The sequence below is a fragment of the Pan paniscus genome, chromosome 7 (genome assembly GCF_029289425.2).
Source record: "Pan paniscus chromosome 7, NHGRI_mPanPan1-v2.0_pri, whole genome shotgun sequence".
Lineage (NCBI taxonomy): Eukaryota > Metazoa > Chordata > Mammalia > Primates > Hominidae > Pan > Pan paniscus.
In genome coordinates this window covers 129,949,165-129,973,783 of record NC_073256.2, presented here as the reverse complement: position 1 = coordinate 129,973,783, position 24,619 = coordinate 129,949,165, and the positions used below count along the sequence as shown (strand labels likewise).

The 24,619-nt window shown below is 34.6% G+C and overlaps 1 protein-coding gene across 2 annotated transcripts in view; it reads left to right on the top strand.

Annotated features, from left to right (window-relative positions):
- CSMD3 (CUB and Sushi multiple domains 3) overlaps positions 1-24,619 on the top strand; it is a 1,211,357-nt gene that overhangs the window by 830,188 nt on the left and 356,550 nt on the right. For both annotated transcript variants that reach the window (XM_003823338.5, XM_034966508.3), the window contains one exon: positions 16,300-16,469. In XM_003823338.5, the coding sequence (XP_003823386.3) occupies positions 16,300-16,469 (170 nt within the window). The remainder of the gene's footprint in view (positions 1-16,299; positions 16,470-24,619) is intronic.

The window sequence follows — 24,619 nt, the reverse complement described above, 5'->3', positions numbered from 1 at the left end:
GTTGTTGCCAGCAACAAATGCCACCCTAGTACTTATGAGTCAGATCTAGTTTGAATGACACAGCCATCTAAAAAGCCAGTAGTCTATTATAGAGCATGTTTTAGAGCAAAGCATACAGCTAAACACTATCAATGCTTAGCTATCATGCTTCTCATTATTTATTTTAAAATTTTTAGATTTTTGTTATAGAAATTCTAAGTTCCCATTGAAAGTTGGACTACTCGTCTCTAAAGAAACTTTTATGTCTCTTTTGGCTATTAACATAAAGAAGACAATAACTCACTAGTAAAATTAAAGTGGTAAAACCCAAGATGGTTTATTTCCTTGAATAAATTTGGTACACTTCAGAGAATGTAAATATTCTCCATGATACCTATAAGAAATGCTTTTGGGAAGATATTCATCAACCAGATGTACCTTACTGACCTGGATATGGTTTAGGATTGGGAGTCTTGCTCCTAATTTTTGTATTCACAGATGTAAAGTCAAGGTTTACCTGCATTATGCGTGGCATTTCTCAGTCATTCCGTCTCCATGAAATTTCAAACACTTGAGCTAAAATTTGTCATAATGAAGAATTGTTCACATACTGATTTTGTTTCCTCTTCATATAATTATTTTACAATAAAGTTTTAGTCCATAGTAAATCCTCTCACATCTTAAAAATTCATCTATAATGTCACATTTTCCAAGAGTTATTGTTTGCTTTATAGTATATAATTATTGAGTACTTTGCATGATGCATTTCAATGCAACTCGAAGATACAGAGGAAGAAAGCATGAAGCTTCTTTCTGAATTGAAATAGTGATATTTAATACATTGGCCAAAGAGAAGGCCATCATTGCAGGCTCAGTATACTCCCAGGGCATGAAGTCCACTCCATTCAGCCTCTAGAGAAGAGCTAAGAGATGAAAATCAGAAGATGGTGCTCAGCTGATGCAGTCAGGAGGCAGTCAGGCATAGACACTTTCCTCATGTGCCTTTTTTTATTTGTTTTCTTTCATTTTGCAAAGCGTTAGGAAAAAAGACCTGCTTTATGAATTCTGCAGAACTCAAAAATCACTAGTAAAAATGGTCTTTGGACATTTATTTATTGGTTAATAAGATCATATACAATTTTTTTTATTACCAGTAAGAAGAGAATAAAAGGTGAAATCAGCAACAATGTGTATTTCAAACAGCTGGGGAAGTCCCATATTGATCACTGCCATTTGAAATGTGATAGTGGGAACTAGGGAAATATTAGACAGTTGAAACTGTATTTGAGACCCAAAGGACAGGGAGCCAAAGAGATCAATACATTCCTGTACTTTTTGCTGAGGCTCCTTAACATTGTGGGTTTTTTTTTTTAATTTTAGCTTTACTGAGGTATAATTGACAAATAAAACTTGCATGTATTCAAGATATACAACGTAATGTTTTAATTATACATCTGCATTGTGAAATGATTGCAGTAATCAAGCTAATTTACATATCCATCCCCTCACATAGTTACACTGTGTGTGTGTGCATGATGAGAATATTTAAGATCTGTCTTCAGCAAATTTTAAGCTTATAATACAATGCTATTAACTATAGTAATCATGCTGTGTGTCTGGTCTCCAGAAATTATTCATCTTACAGCTGTAAATTTGTACCCTTTGGCCGACATCTCACCATTTCCCCTACCCCCCACCTTTGTTAACCAACTTTCTACTCTGTTTCTGTGAGTTCGAGTTTGTTAGATCCCACATGTGCATGAGATCATGGAGCATTTGTCTTTGTGTGTCTGGCTTATTTCACTTACCATAATGTCTTTCAGGTTCATCCATGTTGTTGCAAAGTCAGGATTTTCTTCTCTTTAAGTGCTAAATAATATTCCATATTGAATAATATTCCATATATATATATATTACATTTTCTTTCCCATTCATCCATCAATAGACACTTAGGTTGGTTGTTTCTATATCTTGGCAACTGTGAACACTACTGCAATAAACATGAGGATGCAGATATCAGTGATTTTATGTCCTTCGGTTATATGCCCTGAAGTGATATTGCTGGATCACATGGTAGTTCTATTTTTAATATTCTGAGGAACCTCCCTACTGTTTTCTATATAGCTGTGCCAACTTAAATTCCCACCAACAATGTATAAGGGTTCCCCTTTCTCCATATCCATGCCAACATTTTTTATCTTTTTACTTTATTACAATAGACATGCTAACAGATGTGAGGTGGTATCTCACTGTGGTTTTGATTTGCATTTCTCTGATGATTAGTGATGCTGAGTACCTTTCCATATACATGTAGACCATTTGTATGTCTTCTTTGGAGACATGTCTACTGAAACGTCTAGCCCATTACCTAATAGGGTTGCTTGAGGTTTAAAAAATAAAGTAATATGAGTTTCTTGAATTTAATATATGTTAACCCTTTATCGAGTATATGTTTTGCAAAATTTTCTTCTATTCTTTTTTTTTTTTTTTTTTGAGGCAGTATCTTTCTCTGTCTCCCAGGCTGGAGTACAGTGGTGCGTCTTTGGCTCACTGCAACCTCTGCCTCCCAGGTTCAAGCGATTCTCCTGTCTCAGCCTCCTGAGTAGCTGGGATTACAGGCATGCGCCACCATGTGTTGTCTTTTCATTTTGTTGATTGTTACCCTTGCTGGGCAGAAACTTTTTAGTTTAATGTAGTTCCATCTGTTTATCTTTGCTTTTATTGTTTGCATTTTTGTGTTTTATCCAAAAAATCATCTCTGAAATTACAATTATAGAGCACTTTTTCTGTTTTCTATTAGAAGTGTTAAGGTTTCAGGTCTCATGATTAAGTCTTCAATTCATTTGGAGTTGATTTTTCGTATGTGTAGGATAAAGAGCCAGTTTCATATTTTTGCATATGAATATTAGCTTTTCTAACACCATTTATTGAAGAGACTGTTCTTTCCCCTTCATATATTCTTAGAGCCTTTGCCGAAGATTAATTGACCATATATACCTGGGTTTATTTTGAAGTTTTCTATTATAAATATATATACACACACATATACATATATAAATTATATAAAAACACATACGTGTGTGTGTGTATATATATATATATAGTTTTCATGCCAGTGTGCTGTTATCATATTGTTTTGATAAGTTTTGTTTTGTAATAATTTGAAACCAGGAAGTATGATGCCATCAGCTTCATTCTTCTTGCTCAAGACTGCTTTAGCTATATGGCTTTATATGAATTCTGGTTTGATTTTCTATTTCTGTGTAAAATGCTATTGGAATTTTGATAGGAATTGAATTAAACCTGTATACTGCTTTGGAACGTATAGGTATTTCTACAATATTAAGTCTTCTCACCCATGAACACAGGATGTTAATTTTTTCATAGCTTCAATTTTTTTTATTAATGTTTTATTGTTTTCAGTGTACCTTTTACCTCCTTCGTTAAATTTCTACCTAAGTATTTTATTCTTTTTTATGCTGTTATACATGGCATTGCTTTCTTTTTTTATTATTATTATTATTTTTTTATTATACTTTAAGTTTTAGGGTACATGTGCACATTGTGCAGGTTAGTTACATATGTATACATGTGCCATGCTGGTGCACTGCACCCACTAACTCGTCATCTAGCATTAGGTATATCTCCCAATGCTATCCCTCCCCCCTCCCCCCTCCCCACCACAGTCCCCAGAGTATGATATTCCCCTTCCTGTGTCCATGTGATCTCATTGTTCAATTCCCACCTATGAGTGAGAATATGCGGTGTTTGGTTTTTTGTTCTTGCGATAGTTTACTGAGAATTATGGTTTCCAATTTCATCCATGTCCCTACAAAGGATATGAACTCATAATTTTTTATGGCTGCATAGTATTCCATGGTGTATATGTGCCACATTTTCTTAATCCAGTCTATCATTGTTGGACATTTGGGTTGGTTCCAAGTCTTTGCTATTGTGAATAATGCCGCAATAAACATACATGTGCATGTGTCTTTATAGCAGCATGATTTATAGTCATTTGGGTATATACCCAGTAATGGGATGGCTGGGTCAAATGGTATTTCTAGTTCTAGATCCCTGAGGAATCGCCACACTGACTTCCACAATGGTTGAACTAGTTTACAGTCCCACCAACAGTGTAAAAGTGTTCCTATTTCTCCACATCCTCTCCAGCACCTGTTGTTTCCTGACTTTTGAATGATTGCCATTCTAACTGGTGTGAGATGATATCTCATAGTGGTTTTGATTTGCATTTCTCTGATGGCCTGTGATGATGAGCATTTTTTCATGTGTTTTTTGGCTGCATAAATGTCTTCTTTTGAGAAGTGCCTGTTCATGTCCTTCACCCACTTTTTGATGGGGTTGTTTGTTTTTTTCTTGTAAATTTGTTTGAGTTCACTGTAGATTCTGGATATTAGCCCTTTGTCAGATGAGTAGGTTGCGAAAATTTTCTCCCATGTTGTGGGTTGCCTATTCACTCTGATGGTAGTTTCTTTTGCTGTGCAGAAGCTCTTTAGTTTAATTAGATCCCATTTGTCAATTTTGTCTTTTGTTGCCATTGCTTTTGGTGTTTTGGACATGAAGTCCTTGCCCACGCCTATGTCCTGAATGGTAATGCCTAGGTTTTCTTCTAGGGTTTTTATGGTTTTAGGTCTAACATTTAAATCTTTAATCCATCTTGAATTGATTTTTGTATAAGGTGTAAGGAAGGGATCCAGTTTCAGCTTTCTACATATGGCTAGCCAGTTTTCCCAGCACCATTTATTAAATAGGGAATCCTTTCCCCATTGCTTGTTTTTGTCAGGTTTGTCAAAGATCAGATAGTTGTAGGTAAGCGGCGTTATTTCTGAGGGCTCTGTTCTGTTCCATTGATCTATATTTCTGTTTTGGTACCAGTACCATGCTGTTTTGGTTACTGTAGCCTTGTAGTATAGTTTGAAGTCAGGTAGTGTGATGCCTCCAGCTTTGTTCTTTTGGCTTAGGATTGACTTGGTGATGCGGGCTCTCTTTTGGTTCCATATGAACTTTAAAGTAGTTTTTTCCAATTCTGTGAAGAAAGTCATTGGTAGCTTGATGGGGATGGCATTGAATCTGTAAATTACCTTGGGCAGTATGGCCATTTTCACGATATTGATTCTTCCTACCCATGAGCATGGAATGTTCTTCCATTTGTTTGTATCCTCTTTTATTTCCTCGAGCAGTGGTTTGTAGTTCTCCTTGAAGAGGTCCTTCACATCCCTTGTAAGTTGGATTCCTAGGTATTTTATTCTCTTTGAAGCAATTGTGAATGGGAGTTCACTCATGATTTGGCTCTCTGTTTGTCTGTTATTGCTGTATAAGAATGCTTGTGATTTTTGTACATTGATTTTGTATCCTGAGACTTTGCCGAAGTTGCTTATCAGCTTAAGGAGATTTTGGAGTGAGACAATGGGGTTTTCTAGATATACAATCATGTCGTCTGCAAACAGGGACAATTTGACTTCCTGTTTTCCTAATTGAATACCCTTTATTTCCTTCTCCTGCCTAATTGGCCTGGCCAGAACTTCCAACACTATGTTGAATAGGAGTGGTGAGAGAGGACATCCCTGTCTTGTGCCAGTTTTCAAAGGGAATGCTTCCAGTTTTTGCCCATTCAGTATGATATTGGCTGTGGGTTTGCCATAGATAGCTCTTATTATTTTGAAATACGTCCCATCAATACCTAATTTATTGAGGGTTTTTAGCATGAAGGGTTGTTGAATTTTGTCAAAGGCTTTTTCTGCATCTATTGAGATAATCATGTGGTTTTTGTCTTTGGCTCTGTTTATATGCTGGATTACATTTATTGATTTGCGTATATTGAACCAGCCTTGCATCCCAGGGATGAAGCCCACTTGATCATGGTGGATAAGCTTTTTGATGTGCTGCTGGATTCGTTTTGCCAGTATTTTATTGAGGATTTTTGCATCAATGTTCATCAAGGATATTGGTCTAAAATTCTCTTTTTTGGTTGTGTCTCTGCCCGGCTTTGGTATCAGAATGATGCTGGCCTCATAAAATGAGTTAGGGAGGATTCCCTCTTTTTCTATTGATTGGAATAGTTTCAGAAGGAATGGTACCAGTTCCTCCTTGTACCTCTGGTAGAATTCGGCTGTGAATCCATCTGGTCCTGGACTCTTTTTGGTTGGTAAACTATTGATTATTGCCACAATTTCAGCTCCTGTTATTGGTCTATTCAGAGATTCAACTTCTTCCTGGTTTAGTCTTGGGAGAGTGTATGTGTCGAGGAATTTATCCATTTCTTCTAGATTTTCTAGTTTATTTGCATAAAGGTGTTTGTAGTATTCTCTGACGGTAGTTTGTATTTCTGTGGGATTGGTGGTGATATCCCCTTTATCATTTTTTATTGCGTCTATTTGATTCTTCTCTCTTTTCTTCTTTATTAGTCTTGCTAGCAGTCTATCAATTTTCTTGATCCTTTCAAAAAACCAGCTCCTGGATTCATTAATTTTTTGAAGACTTTTTTGTGTCTCTATTTCCTTCAGTTGTGCTCTGATTTTAGTTATTTCTTGCTTTCTGCTAGCTTTTGAATGTGTTTGCTCTTGCTTTTCTAGTTCTTTTAATTGTGATGTTAGGGTGTCAATTTTGGATCTTTCCTGCTTTCTCTTGTGGGCATTTAGTGCTATAAATTTCCCTCTACACACTGCTTTGAATGCATCCCAGAGATTCTGGTATATTGTGTCTTTGTTCTCGTTGGTTTCAAAGAACATCTTTATTTCTGCCTTCATTTCATTATGTATCCAGTAGTCATTCAGGAGCAGGTTGTTCAGTTTCCATGTAGTTGAGCGGTTTTGAGTGAGATTCTTAATCCTGAGTTCTAGTTTGATTGCACTGTGGTCTGAGAGATAGTTTGTTATAATCTCTTTTCTTTTACATTTGCTGAGGAGAGCTTTACTTCCAAGTATGTGGTCAATTTTGGAATAGGTGTGGTGTGGTGCTGAAAAAAATGTATATTCTGTTGATTTGGGATGGAGAGTTCTGTAGATGTCTATTAGGTTTGCTTGGTGCAGAGCTGAGTTCAATTCCTGGGTATCCTTGTTGACTTTCTGTCTCATTGATCTGTCTAATGTTGACAGTGGGGTGTTAAAGTCTCCCATTATTAATGTGTGGGAGTCTAAGTCTCTTTGTAGGTCACTCAGGACTTGCTTTATGAATCTGGGTGCTCCTGTATTGGGTGCATATATATTTAGGATAGTTAGCTCTTCTTGTTGAATTGATCCCCTTACCATTATGTAATGGCCTTCTTTGTCTCTTTTGATCTTTGTTGGTTTAAAGTCTGTTTTATCAGAGACTAGGATTGCAATCCCTGCCTTTTTTTGTTTTCCATTTGCTTGGTAGATCTTCCTCCATCCTTTTATTTTGAGTCTATGTGTGTCTCTGCACGTGAGATGGGTTTCCTGAATACAGCACACTGATGGGTCTTGACCCTTTATCCAATTTGCCAGTCTGTGTCTTCTAATTGGAGCATTTAGTCCATTTACATTTAAAGTTAATATTGTTATGTGTGAATTTGATCCTGTCATTATGATGTTAGCTGGTGACTTTGCTCGTTAGTTGATGCAGTTTCTTCCTAGTCTTGATGGTCTTTACATTTTGGCATGATTTTGCAGCGGCTGGTACCGGTTGTTCCTTTCCATGTTTAGCGCTTCCTTCAGGAGCTCTTTTAGGGCAGGCCTGGTGGTGTCAAAATCTCTCAGCATTTGCTTGTCTGTAAAGTATTTTATTTCTCCTTCACTTATGAAGCTTAGTTTGGCTGGATATGAAATTCTGGGTTGAAAATTCTTTTCTTTAAGAATGTTGAATATTGGCCCCCACTCTCTTCTGGCTTGTAGGGTTTCTGCCGAGAGATCCGCTGTTAGTCTGATGGGCTTCCCTTTGAGGGTAACCCGACCTTTCTCTCTGGCTGCCCTTAACATTTTTTCCTTCATTTCAACTTTGGTGAATCTGACAATTATGTGTCTTGGAGTTGCTTTTCTCGAGGAGTATCTTTGTGGCGTTCTCTGTATTTCCTGAATCTGAACGTTGGCCTGCCTTGCTAGATTGGGGAAGTTCTCCTGGATAATATCCTGCAGACTGTTTTCCAACTTGGTTCCATTCTCCCCATCACTTTCAGGTACACCAATCAGACGTAGATTTGGTCTTTTCACATAGTCCCATATGTCTTGGAGGCTTTGCTCATTTCTTTTTATTCTTTTTTCTCTAAACTTCCCTTCTCGCTTCATTTCATTCATTTCATCTTCCATTGCTGATGCCCTTTCTTCCAGTTGATCGCATTGGCTCCTGAGGCTTCTGCATTCTTCACGTAGTTCTCGAGCCTTGGTTTTCAGCTCCATCAGCTCCTTTAAGCACTTCTCTGTATTGGTTATTCTAGTTATACATTCTTCTAAATTTTTTTCAAAGTTTTCAACTTTTTTGCCTTTGGTTTGAATGTCCTCCCGTAGCTCAGAGTAATTTGATCGTCTGAAGCCTTCTTCTCTCAGCTCGTCAAAGTCATTCTCCATTCAGCTTTGTTCCATTGCTGGTGAGGAACTGCGTTCCTTTGGAGGAGGAGAGGCGCTCTGCGTTTTAGAGTTTCCAGTTTTTCTGTTCTGTTTTTTCCCCATCTTTGTGGTTTTATCTACTTTTGGTCTTTGATGATGGTGATGTACAGATGGGTTTTTGGTGTGGATGTCCTTTCTGTTTGTTAGTTTTCCTTCTAACAGACAGGACCCTCAGCTGCAGGTCTGTTGGAATACCCTGCCGTGTGAGGTGTCAGTGTGCCCCTGCTGGGGGGTGCCTCCCAGTTAGGCTGCTCGGGGGTCAGGGGTTAGGGACCCACTTGAGGAGGCAGTCTGCCCGTTCTCAGATCTCCAGCTGCGTGCTGGGAGAACCACTGCTCTCTTCAAAGCTGTCAGACAGGGACATTTAAGTCTGCAGAGGTTACTGCTGTCGTTTTGTTTGTCTGTGCCCTGCCCCCAGAGGTGGAGCCTACAGAGGCAGGCAGGCCTCCTTGAGCTGTGGTGGGCTCCACCCAGTTCGAGCTTCCCGGCTGCTTTGTTTACCTAAGCAAGCCTGGGCAATGGCGGGCGTCCCTCCCCCAGCCTGGCTGCCGCCTTGCAGTTTGATCTCAGACTGCTGTGCTAGCAATCAGCGAGACTCCGTGGGCGTAGGACCCTCCAAGCCGGGTGTGGGATATAATCTCGTGGTGCGCCGTTTTTTAAGCCGGTCCGAAAAGCGCAATATTAGGGTGGGAGTGACCCGATTTTCCAGGTGCGTCCGTCACCCCTTTCTTTGACTCGGAAAGGGAACTCCCTGACCCCTTGGGCTTCCCAGGTGAGGCAATGCCTCACCCTGCTTCGGCTCGCGCACGGTGCACGCACCCACTGACCTGTGCCCACTGTCTGGCACTCCCTAGTGAGATGAACCCGGTACCTCAGATGGAAATGCAGAAATCACCGTCTTCTGCGTCGCTCACACTGGGAGCTGTAGACCGGAGCTGTTCCTATTCGGCCATCTTGGCTCCTCCCCTGTACTATTCCTTTCACTTAAAATATAAATGTCCTGAAATGTTTTTAATTCAAAACTAACCAAAAAACAAAACAAAATCAAAGACAAAAACATCAAAAAACAAAAAAACCCTTCCTTCAAACCTGTATCACCCCTGACCCTTTACAAACAATATTATAGTTCCTTTCTTCCCAAACTCTTAATTGCCCAAATCAGTGTACTCTCAGTATTCATTTTAATTGAACTCTGATTTAACACTGATGACAATTATTTTCTTAAAACTATCCTCTCTTTACTATTCCATGATACTACCTTCTTTGAATGTCCCTTTTGTCTACCTGTTAAATTCTCTTGCTGAGTGTACCTTGGTCTTAGTTTGCTTCTCTTCTCAATATGTGTACATATATATGTGTGTATTCTCTGGATAAACCTTTTTGTCTGTGGCTTTAAAAGATCAATCTCATGGGTACAAATATGTCTAGCTGCTTGGAGTACTTTACTTGACGTCCAACAGTCATGCCAAATTTATCTTGTGCAAAAATACATTCATCAGCATTATAATCAAAGCCACTCATTGTCTTCTCTACCTTTTCCTCTCTTTCATGCCCCCACATCAAACTTGTCTCCAAGTTCTAACTTTTACTTTGGCATCTCCTCTTCCTCCATTGCTTTAGTTGAAGCTCTCATCTTCTGTCTGTAGCACTACAACAATCTTCTCTAGGGTTTTCATCCTCTAGTAACCCAAGACTACAATTCTTTCCTCATAGAGCTGCCCTAATGGATTTCTCAAAGTTGGTCATGTTTTTCTCTTTTTAAAACTCTTCTATGAATCTCCATTGCCTACAAGATAAAGTTCAAATGTTTTAGAATGGCGTATGAATCACTGGTTCTTCTAACTAGTATCAATTTGGTTTACCTATTTATACTTTCATTCAAGTATTTCACTCTGCCTGGAATCCCTTCTTTGTACATTTTGATTACGTTTGGAACCACATTTCTTTCTCAAATCAAAAAAAACACAGTCATGAAGTCTGCCTTAATGTAATTCTCTTGTGGCTCCTTTAAAATATACTACTTCTTCATTTGTGCCATCTCAGCCTATTACATGAACTTGTATCATACTAGAGACTACATGTTAGTGCATGTACCAGTTTCCATGTCTGCCTCTTTTTTGGAGTACATATCACATGAGGAAGAGGACCTATCCCCAAGACCTAATACAGTATCAGGCATATCCATAGTTATTTTTATTAAGAACATTATTTTTAATAAATAACTGAGCACAGTAGACCTTCATTAGCTGTTCATGGAAAGAAGAAAAAATGAAAAGACAATGTCAGATTATGGGAAATAGTCAATATTTTTGACAGAAAATGATATAATTGATTTTAAAAAGTTTTGAATTTAAGCGTTTCAATTATGACTGCAATTCACACACAAAAATATAATTCCACATGGTAATAATGATTACCCTAATTCTGTATGGTAAAAAATGATTATAGAAAATGCATTAAAAACAAATGTTTAAGGGGAAAAAGTAGCTATGAAACTTTTTTGAAATTCTTCAAAAAATGTTTAAACTCTTTTTTTAAAATAACTTTCAGTAGCACTAGTTTGCCCTTGGATACATACATGTATTGTATTTAGAGAGGCTAAAAGGAGAAAGCCAGTTAAGTACTATTATTGCCTAAGAAGAACAAAAGAAAGAAAAAATAAGACTGTATGCAAGTAATACCAATGTATTCTCATATTCTCAGTAGGGGCATAAGGAAATTAATGTATCTTTCTACCCTACAATTTCTACCCACTTCTGAAAATCCAAGTATTATTGAAATGCCTATTTAAGAAAGTAAAATATTTTTGACTAAAAATTTCTGAAGAACAAAGTGTTATTAATACTGCCAAGTTGAGAAGGCATCTTAGGAGAAGTGCTAAAAAAACACACACACAAATTAATCTTATTAACACATTTTACCATATTTCACAATTTTTAGATGCCCCATTTTAAAAAACTAACAGCTGTGAAATATGTGTGTATCTCCCAGTCAATGACTATTATAGTGTATTGGCAACATTTTTGCTTTTTTAGGGACACATAAAGATGCCTTTTATAATCAATGGTGTCCTAACTTAATGAAATGAAATCTAAATTATATTTGGAATATAATGGGCTCAACTAGCTGATAAAAATGAAAAAAAAAATCTGAATTCACATGCAGAAAAGAAATGATTGATTTGGATTTGATCCTCATATGATCCTCTATGAGCAAAATCATGTATTATTATTTTTCTTCTGGTAATAATTAAACATGTGGAAAAATATATTTCTGCTTAATGCTACTCCTTATTTGACTTGCATACCATATGTTTATGTTTAAAAACATTCTAAGTTTTTTGAACAATCTAAATCAAGTATATTTTGCCTGCTTTCACAAAACAGTTTAAAAATAAAAAGACTCAGTTGTAATGCACATTTTTAAAAAAGTAACTATGAAGTTTACTGATCTAGACATTTTTCAGATATCCAGTCAAATTGCTGAGAAGCATTTTTTCAGTTTATCTAAAACTATATGACTGTATGTGTACAATAGATGCTACCAGATTTTCTTATCCCAGTAATGGAGATTAATGATGCATGTCTTGTCTGTTTTTGGGTATCCCTGCTCTAGTGAATTCTTCACTGTATCAGTGACTCTTATCATCAAATTTCAGTACACATTTCTTTCCCACTTCAATCCAACTAAAGCCACATTTATCATCATATTATTTTCATATTCAGCAAAGAGTTTCATATTGGTAACTCGAATAGATATCTTAATCTGTACATTTAAATAAAAAAGTATTTTATATGAATAGGACTTGTTTTTCAGAAAAGTCATCATATACAATGTGTACACTGGAAATTGCACAGAAAATATTTATATGCTAAAAAGAGCACTAAGTACTTATTCTCCAAACATATTTTCCTAACACTGCTAAATTATGTAATGTTTTCATATTATTAATTTTTATGATTTAAAGATGACACCACCCCCTAGTTCAAATTAGAGAGAGGAAACATTACTACCTATTAATAGCTTTACATTTATTATTTTGTAGGAAATCCTTATTATCAAACATAGGCTTTATCAGTTAGTAGCATCAGTTATCAAGAACATAAAACTCACTCTGGATCAAGACATGAGAGAAACAAGATCCTGGGCTTATGTTAAGGTAGGAAGAAGTGTGCTTACCTCACCTCCAGAAAACATTGCAACCCCTAAACCCTGAAGCAGTGGTTTTCTGACACAAATCTCAAAAAATTTTATAAATGTACCTCATTCAGTCTCCTCTTTTCCTTTTCAAATTCTGCAACCAACATTCCAAGCCTTAAAGACAAAAGTATTTCCCCATCACAAGAACAAGCAGCTCACACCTAATGACTTCTCCATTCATACACACCTAAGAAAGAACATTTCTTCTGCTATCACACCAGATAAACATCCTCGGAGATCTACCTCTAGATCAACCTTGCACAAAGAAAGCTTTTTCATATCAGGTCTTTCAGTTCCTAGAACCTGTCATTATCTCCTTTGTCTCCCACCCCCTCCAATAATGTTTTTAGATACAATGTTCCTTCTGTTTGGAATATTCTTTTACCCCACTTGTCTTCTCCCTTCACCTTTAATTTACTCATCCATTTTCAAGTTGCAGTACTTCAGAGAGTCTTTCCTGGCTATTCAGGACAGGTCAGGGCTCTCAGTTATATGCTTTCACATACTATATTTTTATTTGAGTGATTGTATGATAGACATCCATCCTTTCCACTGGAAAGTAGGTCCCATAGGAGCTTCAACTATTCCCCTCACCACCCAGTACATAATAAATATTTCATAATTATCTATGGAATCAACCTATAAATTTATTTTTTCCAAATCAGAGCATTCTATCATTTGCCTCTAGCTACTTCAAATATCTTACAGTACATTCTCAACCAAGCAAATAAATTGTTTGTATTACAGTGACCTTGTAGCTTTTTTATTGTAACACATTTTTCACATGCATGTTTTATTTTACATATGCTATTCCTTATAGCACCTGACTGAAAACCTTAACATTGACATAATCTTCTGAGTCATACATTTGTTACTGTTCAGTGATAGCGGTATACTCTCCATAAATGTCACTATGGCTGAGAGATAACTTTTTCAACTCGTCTTTACCGGTTGGATCGTTAGGACTTGCTTTACTCAAACTCCTTTCTCATATAGTTGACGTTTTCATATATGCCCTTGTCTTCCTTGTATCAACTAACCATGCTTCTCTCTTGTGGTTAGCTGTTCTGCTGCTAGTTCCTTTTCTCAATTTTAACATATCTCAAGAATATTCAGTCACAGTTTGCCAACACTTATCTTCTCAGTTTAAATAAGCTTTATGAAAACTTGCTGTGCTAATCATGTTATATATAATGAAAATCTTGAAGTTATGATATTTTTGCTGGGCATTCATAAGCATGGAACCATGACTATTATTCGTGAGAATTATCCGTAATATTTTAATGGGTTGTTGCTTTTTTCAATTTAATATACCATCACAGCCACCGGATACTGAAAAGAACCATAATAGTTTAATTTCATATCAAGTAATTTTCCTTATGGGCGGTAATTTTCTTTATTCACATCTCTTGGGACCAGAGGTGGTGTTCATATGCGGAGAAAATAGCACATTCAAAGGCTCAGATTGTGAGACTGTGGCCAAGGGCCAGTAGTAGCTCAGGGCAGCTAAATTGCAAGGTCCATGGCAGAGAAGGGTAGGTAATAGCTGGACAGGCACACTGGGATCGCATTGTAAATGGCCTTGTATGACATTCTCTGGATTTTGACTTGCTGATCTTCAGTATATTTTAACCAGAAAGTGCAAGATTAGATGTGCAATTGAAAAATATTGTGTCAGTTTATTACAGAGAAGAACTAAAACCATTTATATTTTCAAAACTTCATGTCTCTGTAAAATAATTCAAAATAATTTGCATTCCTTTCTGAATAATCTAATTGACAAAAATATATGTGCATTTTAGATCACCTGTGTAATCCAGATTACATTTGTCTTCATGCCTCCACAAACATACCTGTATTCCAAAAACCTAGTAGAAAAAAATAAAGGAGAATTAAAATGTAAATGATTTCCACTAAGTGATGGACGCCTGGCATTATGTTGCACTATACAGATGAAAGTTTCTCAGCAGTTCACAGAGGCATAGTATGAATGAGAATCAAGTTGTTACACAGCATAGAGTAATTAAAGGTATAACAAACTTCAAAAGCCTACACTGGAGCAGCTGTTACCTGATCCACATTGCCAAAGGCGATTTAATTTTAGGAAAACAAAATCTTATGCCTCATTAGATACATGTTGCTATTTTTTATTTTATTGTTTTTGTCATTTTGTTCCTGTATTTGTAAACTGGTTTGGGTATTATAATTGTACGCAGCTAAAAGCATAAGGACATATCTATTTTTTGAACATGTTTAAGTAACATTAAAATAAAGTAATTTAAATCAATATTGGAACTTTGATTTTTTTTTTCTTTAAAAGGAATTTAGGGGAAACTTTTATTGTGTAATACTGGCTATTAGTACCATAACATTAGTTTTTATTATTATTTCACACAATGTTGATATTATACTGACTGCTTCTTTTTGATCATTTTTATTTCATTAGGCTTTTGTTTCCTTTGCCTTATTTTTGTTAATGTTTAAGCATTTAAAAGGTAAAGCAATTCATTATTCACCTTGTTGTCTTTCTCTGACTGTTCCCATAAATCATTATTTTTAAAATCTTATTTCTAGAAAATAACAACTTGTTTTTTTTTTTCCTTTTCAGTTAAATATTTGAAAATGTAAATATTTCTGCCCTATGGTTTGGTAATATGAAGTAATTTATTAGATAAGATAGAAAACTTAGTTTATTGAATTTCTGAAACATATTTAAGAATTTGAAGGACTTATTGTTTTCTTTTGCAATATTGCCACAAGCTTTTTATATTTAAATACATTAAAATTAAGTTCGAACTAAATTTGTTGAGAAATTCTCACATTTTCCTAAATGTTTAGACAGTTCCTCAAATTTTGCAAAATTAGTCCTGAAGGTTTAGCAGTACCATTTTATCTATTATAAGAATGCCTTAATCTAGTCTAATTTTCTATACTGAGAAAGGTGATATAATTTCTAAAGATGCCTAATTTGTTACAATTATTGTTTAACTGTTATTACCAGGGGGGTTTAACTATTATATCAGTTTTCAAAGATAATGTAATATTTGATTCCCTTTTTGTTATTGAAATTCTTGTGTCAGCGGAATACTGAGTATTAGGAGAAAAAAGAAGGGTCAAATTAATTAAAAAGGTAAAAATGTTTTAAAAGATGAAGTTAGAATTATTCAAAACCCTTTCATTTAAAAGAGCTAAATTATAAATTTAAATGTATTACATTTATCAGAAATCACAAATGTAAAATACATTCTTAAATTCATGCTCTCACCCTTTCCTATGCTATCCTTTAATCCAGGGGGAAAATTACTACAACTATTGTATATTTTCATTTGTACACAGTGTCCTCTCCATGGGCTGTAGTCTCTTCCACCCATATGTTATTTGAGGAGGGAATTAATCATTTACAACATAAAGCCATTCTGTATATTATTTTTCTACTAGGCTTTAGGTAAAATAAAATGCATAACACTTCCATACATGATACTGCTTGAAAATGATACTGCTATCTATTAAACTGTACTTCAATATTCTGTTTTACCTGCAGCTGAATGTGGTGCATCTGCAACGAATAATGAAGGAATTTTGCTGTCTCCAAATTACCCACTCAACTATGAAAACAACCATGAATGCATTTATAGTATTCAGGTTCAAGCAGGAAAGGGAATCAATATTTCAGCCAGAACATTTCATTTAGCACAAGGAGATGTTCTTAAGGTAGGTGAACTCAGACATACTTGTATATTGTTCATTTTTAGTCATTAAATATACATCAATAGATAAATATATACATCTATATATATATGTGTATGTATATAGTATTAACCGTAAGTTGATTCTACCATTCACACATTCAAATTATATATTAATTCTCATTTTCTATTATTGTTTTCATTGAAATAGTATGTTTTGTTTCCAATTTTTTTATAATAATAGGTAAATTTTTGTTTTATGATACATAAATTTTAATGTCTTAATAATACCAAAATAAGAAAACTTTAATGTCAAATATCTTGTCTAATAAATTATTATATATAAAACATCATCAAATGACCGTCATGTAATGTGATAGTCATTTCTTTAAGAAATATAATAGTGACTTGTTTCTATTTGTATACTATTGTCTATAATGTAACTTATTTATTTTTGTTAATATGTGAATAATCTTTTGCATTTATGACTATGGATACATTTTATGAATATATAAACCTAACAAGTCAATGTCTATCAATTAAGAAAAAATATACTTTGTTGATAATGACTATCGGTGTAAACATTATTTATTTAAACACTTTGAAATAATCAAATGTCTACTTTTCTAAAAAGATAACATTTTGGCAAATAAATATTTTCATAGTTGCTGATTTATATTTTGAATATAAATATTTTGGTAAATATAGTTTATATTTATCATTAGAGTAAAAGTAAACACTTCCAAAAATCACATTTAAATGTTTTTAAAATAGTTATATAGCTTTTTTCTAATTGTTAAGATTTTCTAAAGCCAGGTGAAAAATTCATTATACTTCTGTTTTCACAAATCTTGAAAAAAAATTATGTTATTCCAAATTGGCTGCAGCAGGAGAATTCTTTTTTAATGATTGATTTTAATGTTATTGGTTAGTTTCTTTTTAAAAAAATATTATTTCATGGTAATTGATGGCTCTCTAACACAATAACATGATATGCTTATAAGATTTGTATAGGCTTTGGGGAAAATTTCTCACAATGTATCTAGATGTATACAATTTCAACATTAATCTAGGATCAATATATGCATTCTTATTTTCTGCATTTTTCTCCAACTGGCAAAAAAAATTCACTATGTAAAACTCTCCCACCTCTAGTTCATTGTTTGGGTGTTTCTGTTAAAGTAAGTTATGTTTTTTCAATTGGAGCCAACATTGAGATTAATAGGATGCTTGTATATAGAACTGAGGCAGTGCTTTTTATTTTCAAGCAAATTATGGGGGGAAAATGTATCAATGCATAGATAAGATCTGTAAGCTAATCTAGCTACTACTCTGTATTGCAGAAGCAACAATAATAAACATGCATTGGTGAGCTAAAATTCAGGAAATGTTTCTTCACATCTTCACTCATGCCTATTATTGTTCTACCTAAAATATTTCTTTGTGATGCTTAAAATTCATTCATTTCTTTCCTATACTGGTATTATTTGGGTAATTTATTTGGGATAACAAATGATTCTTTTCAGTAATAAAATAAAACTTTCTAAAAGGTCTTACTTATTTGGAGTAAAGCCACATGCATTTCTGATATGTGCTACCTTGAGAAGGGTGGAGCTTCAGTCATAAGTGACAACACAAGGGGATGTAATAGGGAACAACAAAAGAAGGCAGAAAAAAAAAAAAGACTCAATGTAAGGCCCTTTACATGATTTCTTCAAATACAGATTTCTCTTATATGTTTAAAAAGTTAAAAATTTATGTCCTCAAGAACTTTTAAGAATTCTGTAATTTTCCAAGAATATATTTTCCCCAAAGTTGAAAATATTATATACTAAATATTATAATAGAAACACACCAATTCAATTATCCTTCTACTCATAGGCTTGCCTGAGATTTATTTTGAATTATTACTTTAAAACAATTTCAGCAAGCCACTCTATAGAGACAATTTAGGGTGAACTTTTAGATTCCTTATTTGTCTTCTTCATGGTCTCTCTGCCAGAATAAGAGGTAAGATGCTTAATGTTACCTCATTCTTCCCATTAATCCAACGAGAAACCATTAGCTGAAAGATATCCTTTGACATGGAAACATTTAGTTATATACAAGCAGAAAGATGAACCCTCAAAAAGACATATGATTAATTCTCAAAAATTGTAGAGCCCAAAGTCATCTTAGGGTGGAAAGTTATTTGCCTAATTGAAAACTAATCCATGAAAGTTAATCCCCATCTCCAGTACTTTACAATATCGAACATAGTGGAGTCAGTTAGATTCCTATATTTAAACTAGCATATAATAAGGAATAAAAACAAACAGCCCATTATAAAATCTGCTGCCCCTTGACTGAGAGAATTTAAAATCATTGCTTTTTCTTTTATGTGGTAGCATTGATTATATTTTTTGGAATGACACTGTCTTGTAATCCTTATATGAGAATCAAGTTTAGGAGGAGAGATTTTTTTCTGGTTTCGTTTACTATATGACATAACTATATTGGATTCTGACCAAAACAAAAATAACAATAACAACAATAATATATGTGTGTATCTACATCTATTTCCATGCAAACATTCGTGTACAACTTTTATCTCAGAGTTCAGTGTCCAGGATGGCACTCACTTACTCACTTATCTGCTGTCTTTTTTCTTCTCTCCTCCTTTCTTTCTATAAACAACTTTATTTAAAACCATACCAGTAGAGTTTACACCAGTGAGTTCCAAGTGTAAGCCATCATATGACTCCTCTAGATTTTTTTTTAAGTTTTGATTACTGGCACGCCTCCCAGGTTTTCTGATTGAGTTCCTCTACATGTGGGAATTTGGATTTTTATAAAGCTCTCCAGATTATCTGATGACCATCAATGTAGTAATTATGATTATATCCTTCTTTGGCTCTAGTGTTAAAATGAAGAAAGTTTATACATCAAAATATTTTACTGTAGTGCTTCCAAGGTAGCACACTGTTACTCTAAATAATAAAAATTGATCTCAATATTACTAGATAATTTTGAGTCATTAACTTTATACCAGATTGAAACTTTTTTTTGTAAAACATTTTTGTTCGTTTGTGTCATTTGTCAAAGGTGGATAAATAATTTTAATAACATCTGAGAAAATCCTATTTAGGCAAACAGAACATTTTCTAGCCATGAAAAAGCAATAATAATAATAGTAATAATAAATGAAATAAAAATTCCCGTGTGATTCTTACTTAAAGTGGAAAGGAAATTTCACTGCATCCATTCTGAATTGAACAAAACTGGTACAAAATGATCATTTAGGAATGTATCTTTTCTTTTCAATTTGCTTACTTAATGGGTATTTTAACCTGTTCACTATGACCAACCTGGGCTGATTATGTGTTTTTATAATGGTGATAGAACAAATATATACCCTTCTATCCATTAATGTATAGGAAACTCACACTTTAGATGCCTTCTGCTATTAATGTTTACATATAGGAATAGCAAGTGGGTTAAGTGACAATTTTCTTGCATGCTACTTACTTATTTTTGGAAAATTTTAATGACACACCACAGGTAGGTTTGGATTTCACTTGACACTGCAGCTTTAAGGAATATAAAAAGATATATGAACTATATTTTGTTTATAAAAAATCCTTTAATGTTCACATTAAAAAAAAACTTTGAAACATATATACCTTAAAGTACATTGACGGAACAGCACAACCAGTGCAAAATCTGCTCTGACCTGTGATAAGATCCAGTTTCTATCTAAATGATCTCTCACTATTTCCACTTGAATGACTAATGCGTATTTCAAAGTTCACCAGTCCAAAACACATATCTCCTCTCTCCTCATTTTTCTCTATTTCAGTAGATAGAAACTAGTTACTCAAGGACGAAGTAGAGTTCATTCTTGCTTCCTTGTTTCTTTCACACTTTGTATATTATTCCTCAGCAAATTCTATGGTTCTTTTCTTCACACTTCCGGAACCAATCATTTCTCACCTTTGTAAATTACCTTGGTCTAAATTATTATCTCTTGCTTGGATAACTGACATTGTTTCTAACTGATCACCCTATTTCCACCATCTTAGATCATGTGAGCTGTTATAACAGAATAACATAGACCAGGTGGTTTATAAACGACATAAATTTATTTTTTGAAGTTCTGAAGGCTGGTAAGTTCAAGACTAAGGCACTAGCAGATTATGTCTGATGATGGCCACCTTCCTCAAAGAGTAATTTTCATATTGTGAACTCCATGGTGAAAGGGATGAATAAGTTTTTTGAGGTATCTTTTACAAGGGCACTTATTCCATTTATGAACTCTGCCCTCATGACCAGTTAGCCTCCCAAAGGCCTCACTTCCTAATACCATCACCTTGAGGGTTAGGATTTTAACATACAAATTTGGGGGGACACAAATATTGAGACCATAGCATACTCTATAGACTGTTTCCAAATCAACAACAAAAGTGACCCTTTTTCATGTTATGCTTTGGCTCTAAACCTTTTTTTGTTCCTCATCTCATTATAAGTAAAATCTAAAGCCCTAACCATGGCTTAGATAGACCTATGATTTGGCGTAATTTTACTGTGCCTGACATTTTCTCCTGCCACTCTTCCTTTAGCTCACTCCACTCCAGGCATAATGGCCTCCCTGCAGTATGCTATATTAGGCCTCCCTCTTTTTTTTTTACATTGCTATAAAGAAATACCTGAAGCTGTATAATATATAAGGAAAAGAGGTTAAATGGGCTCACAGTTCTGCAGGCTCTACAAACATGGCACCAACATCAGCTGGACTTCTGGTGAGGACCTCAGGAAGCTCACAATTGTGGCAGAAGGTGAAGGGAGAAGCTGGTGTTTTACGTGGTGAGAAAGGGAGCAAAAGAGCAAAGGGACAACAGGTTCCACGCTTTTAATCCAGCAGATCTCACGTGAACTAATTGAGAGAGAATCACTTATATCAATGGGATGGTGCTAAACCATTCACGAAGGTTCTGCCCCCATGATGCCATCACATTCCACCAGGCCCCAATTCCAACAGTGGAATCACATTCCGACATGAGATTTGGAAGGCACAAACATTCAAACCATATCACATGCTCTAACACCAAGCCGTTTGCTCAGGCTATTTCTTCTGCTTACATATTCTTCCTCAGGATAACCACATGGCTGTGTCCCTCATTTCCTTCAGGTCTCTACTCAAATGTCATATGATCAGAGTCTTCAATGGGCCCTCCTATAAACTGGTAAACTCACCTCCATCATCTCTTTCCATATTATTAATCTGATTTATTCTTCTTCATAGCACTGATCTACAACCTGAAATATTATGCATTCATAGTTAATTCCTTTAATTTTTGTCTTCTCCAATAGAACGCATGCTATAAGACAGCAGGAACTATTTAACTCCACTTTAACTCCAGCATCTAGGAACAATGCTTGTCATATAGTAAATGCTCAATAAACATTTTTTTCTTCTAGAAAGGACAAATTTACTATATAATTTCAGCTACTTTCTATGTAAAGCAAGAGAAACATATTTCCTTTCTAATTAAGTTCAATTGTTATTGTTTCTAATCTAATAAAAGTGAATATATTTTTATAAAACATAGTTGCTTTTAAATATTTCCCCCATTGCCATGTTATTTTGTCCAAATATAGCTAATAAAATTTAGGGTTATATTTGGTGATATATTATTAGATAAACATGCCCACTCAATCAACATTACACAAACTTATTCTAACCTTTGAAAACATATTGTGCTTTGGATTATTTTTCTACACACCTATTTTGTCATTAAGAATGGGCTTTAGGGACAGGTAAACCTAGGTTCAAATCTCAAACCTGTCACTTAATAGTCACACAATTATTGAAAAAATTACTCCAGATTTCTAAATCTCACCTTCCTCCCCTGAAACATTCTGATAGTAATAAAAACTTAAATTCAGGATTGCTGTAATGACTAAATTAGATAATGTTTTTAAATTAAATGATGTTTATAAAGCACTCAGCACAGTGCCTGCCCCTGCAAATATTCAGTGAATATTCATGTAATAGGAATACATTTCAGAGTCTGGATCAAAATTTGCAAGAAATGTAGCAAAAGATTTTTGTATAAATGACCTAATTTTTATTTTCAACAACCTTTTTGCTGGGCAGTGGGAAAATTAATCTAGGTCAATTCAGGATAAACTCAGTCAATTCTGTATTTGCCAATTCAACGTCTGCACATATTTTGGCATCAAGACTTCAAGTTGTCAAAAATAAAAAGTGCATTTTGTCCTAGGGCATTATCTGTTTGTGGCAGCAGCTGCTGAGCTCTCTCATTTGCTACTTGGTCTGAAGTCAGCAGTACAATTGGGCATCCACTGCTGGATCCTAGTTATCCCAATTGCAAAACCTCTTTGCCTCTACCAGCTCTCTGTAGTATATTCTGCTCTGCTCATAAGAAGCATTTTTCAATTACTCTGTATATGACACTGAGTTACACCAGAATTCCATGTGGCTGGCTCAGGCTCAATTGCCTGACCAACCCCCGATACCTGTTTTTTTTTTTTTTTTCCCTACCTCTTTTCTGCAAGCATGTTTGCCACCTTTCTGGGCTCCAGATAGAAAGCCAGGTACATGTTCCCTCTATTGTCTAATTATTGGCATTCTATTATTCCTCCTACAAAAAGGGTAAGATGCAAGGTCCTGTCTAAGAAACCTAAATCAGAACCTAACTAATTTGTTCTCTGCTTAACTCATCTAGGGAATGTTTCTCTAGTTTGTTTGGGGTCTGATTGTTTTATTTTTTTCAAAGTGGCATAGGATATTGCAGAAATACTGAACTTCTTCCCTCACCCTTACTTGTAAATATGTAATCTAATTAATTCTTTCAATCAACATTTATAAGAGGGGTTTATTATATGTAGGCTCTGTGCATTTAACATCAAATAGCTCCCATTGTCAGCCTGGTAGAATGAAAATTGAATACCAATGAGAAATACTATTTTCTGTTTTCATTGTTGCTGTGTTTGTTGTTATTTTCAAATAAAAACTATGGACAATGTTCAGAATAAAGGAATGTAGTAGGGCATTCCTTTATTCTTTGGAAAAGAATTTATTCTATTCCAAAATTCAAGGCAATCTTTTTACCACGGTTACAATTGTGTAGTCTAAAGACTTATTTCTTATGCAAAATGTAGACTATGGATGATTATGGAGAAAAGCCAGTAAAGTAACGCAAAATTGCTTTTGAAACTGGGAAAGAAAAGGTTAGGAGGAATGATGTCACATTTATGAAAAATTAGATACTCAAAGGACTTGATTAATAACATTCTTGTAGAGATATGATAAAGTTATTAACCTGTTGATTTCTAAAGTGTATTATTTTCAAGTTTCTTTCCTATCTATGTGTGAGTCTTTGGGAGTAGCACTTATGACAGGCTATTGTTAAATTTTCAGTAATTTTGAGAGCTGATTGTTGAACATAGCCAGTACCATAAATTAAGTTATATTACAATTAGATTATAATTAAACTACAATTAAATTAACTTAAATTATATTAAAAACAGGAGCAATACATATAATTTTTAAAATTTTCTAATTATTGGAATACTTTTACTATTATCTGTGCTTTTGAGGTTATTTATGTATATTGTATCCCTATGGTAGAAATACCATGCCACACTGTGGTCTCTAAACAACTCCACATTCAATGACATCACATTCACATTCAATGATAGCTTGATGTCAGCCAATGGGAGTATTTACACTGTAGAAATTGGCAAATGCTACAAAACATGGCTTAACTTGTTGTTTGCTTATTACATAGATTTAAGTGGAAATGGGTTGTGTCTGTGCCCATTACATTATGAGTAGCACAATATATTGAAGAAATATTTTTTTCAGTATTTGAAAACTATTATTCAATTAACCAAATTAGTTGCTCATATCATTTACAAACTAATGAAGTTCTGACATAATCCTGTTTTTGATTTTTCACTTTCCTTTTATTTGTTAACATTAAAGACGATCAAGCAGTATTTATTTAGGAAATACTCTTGTTTGTCAGTTGCAATCATAAATTGCATACACAAAAGTCTGGCAAAAACAATAAAAACATTCTGTAAAAATCAATTAGTTATATGAAATGTATGGCTATGAATATTGTATATTTTATTACTATTTGTACATTGCTCGACACCTCCCTAAAA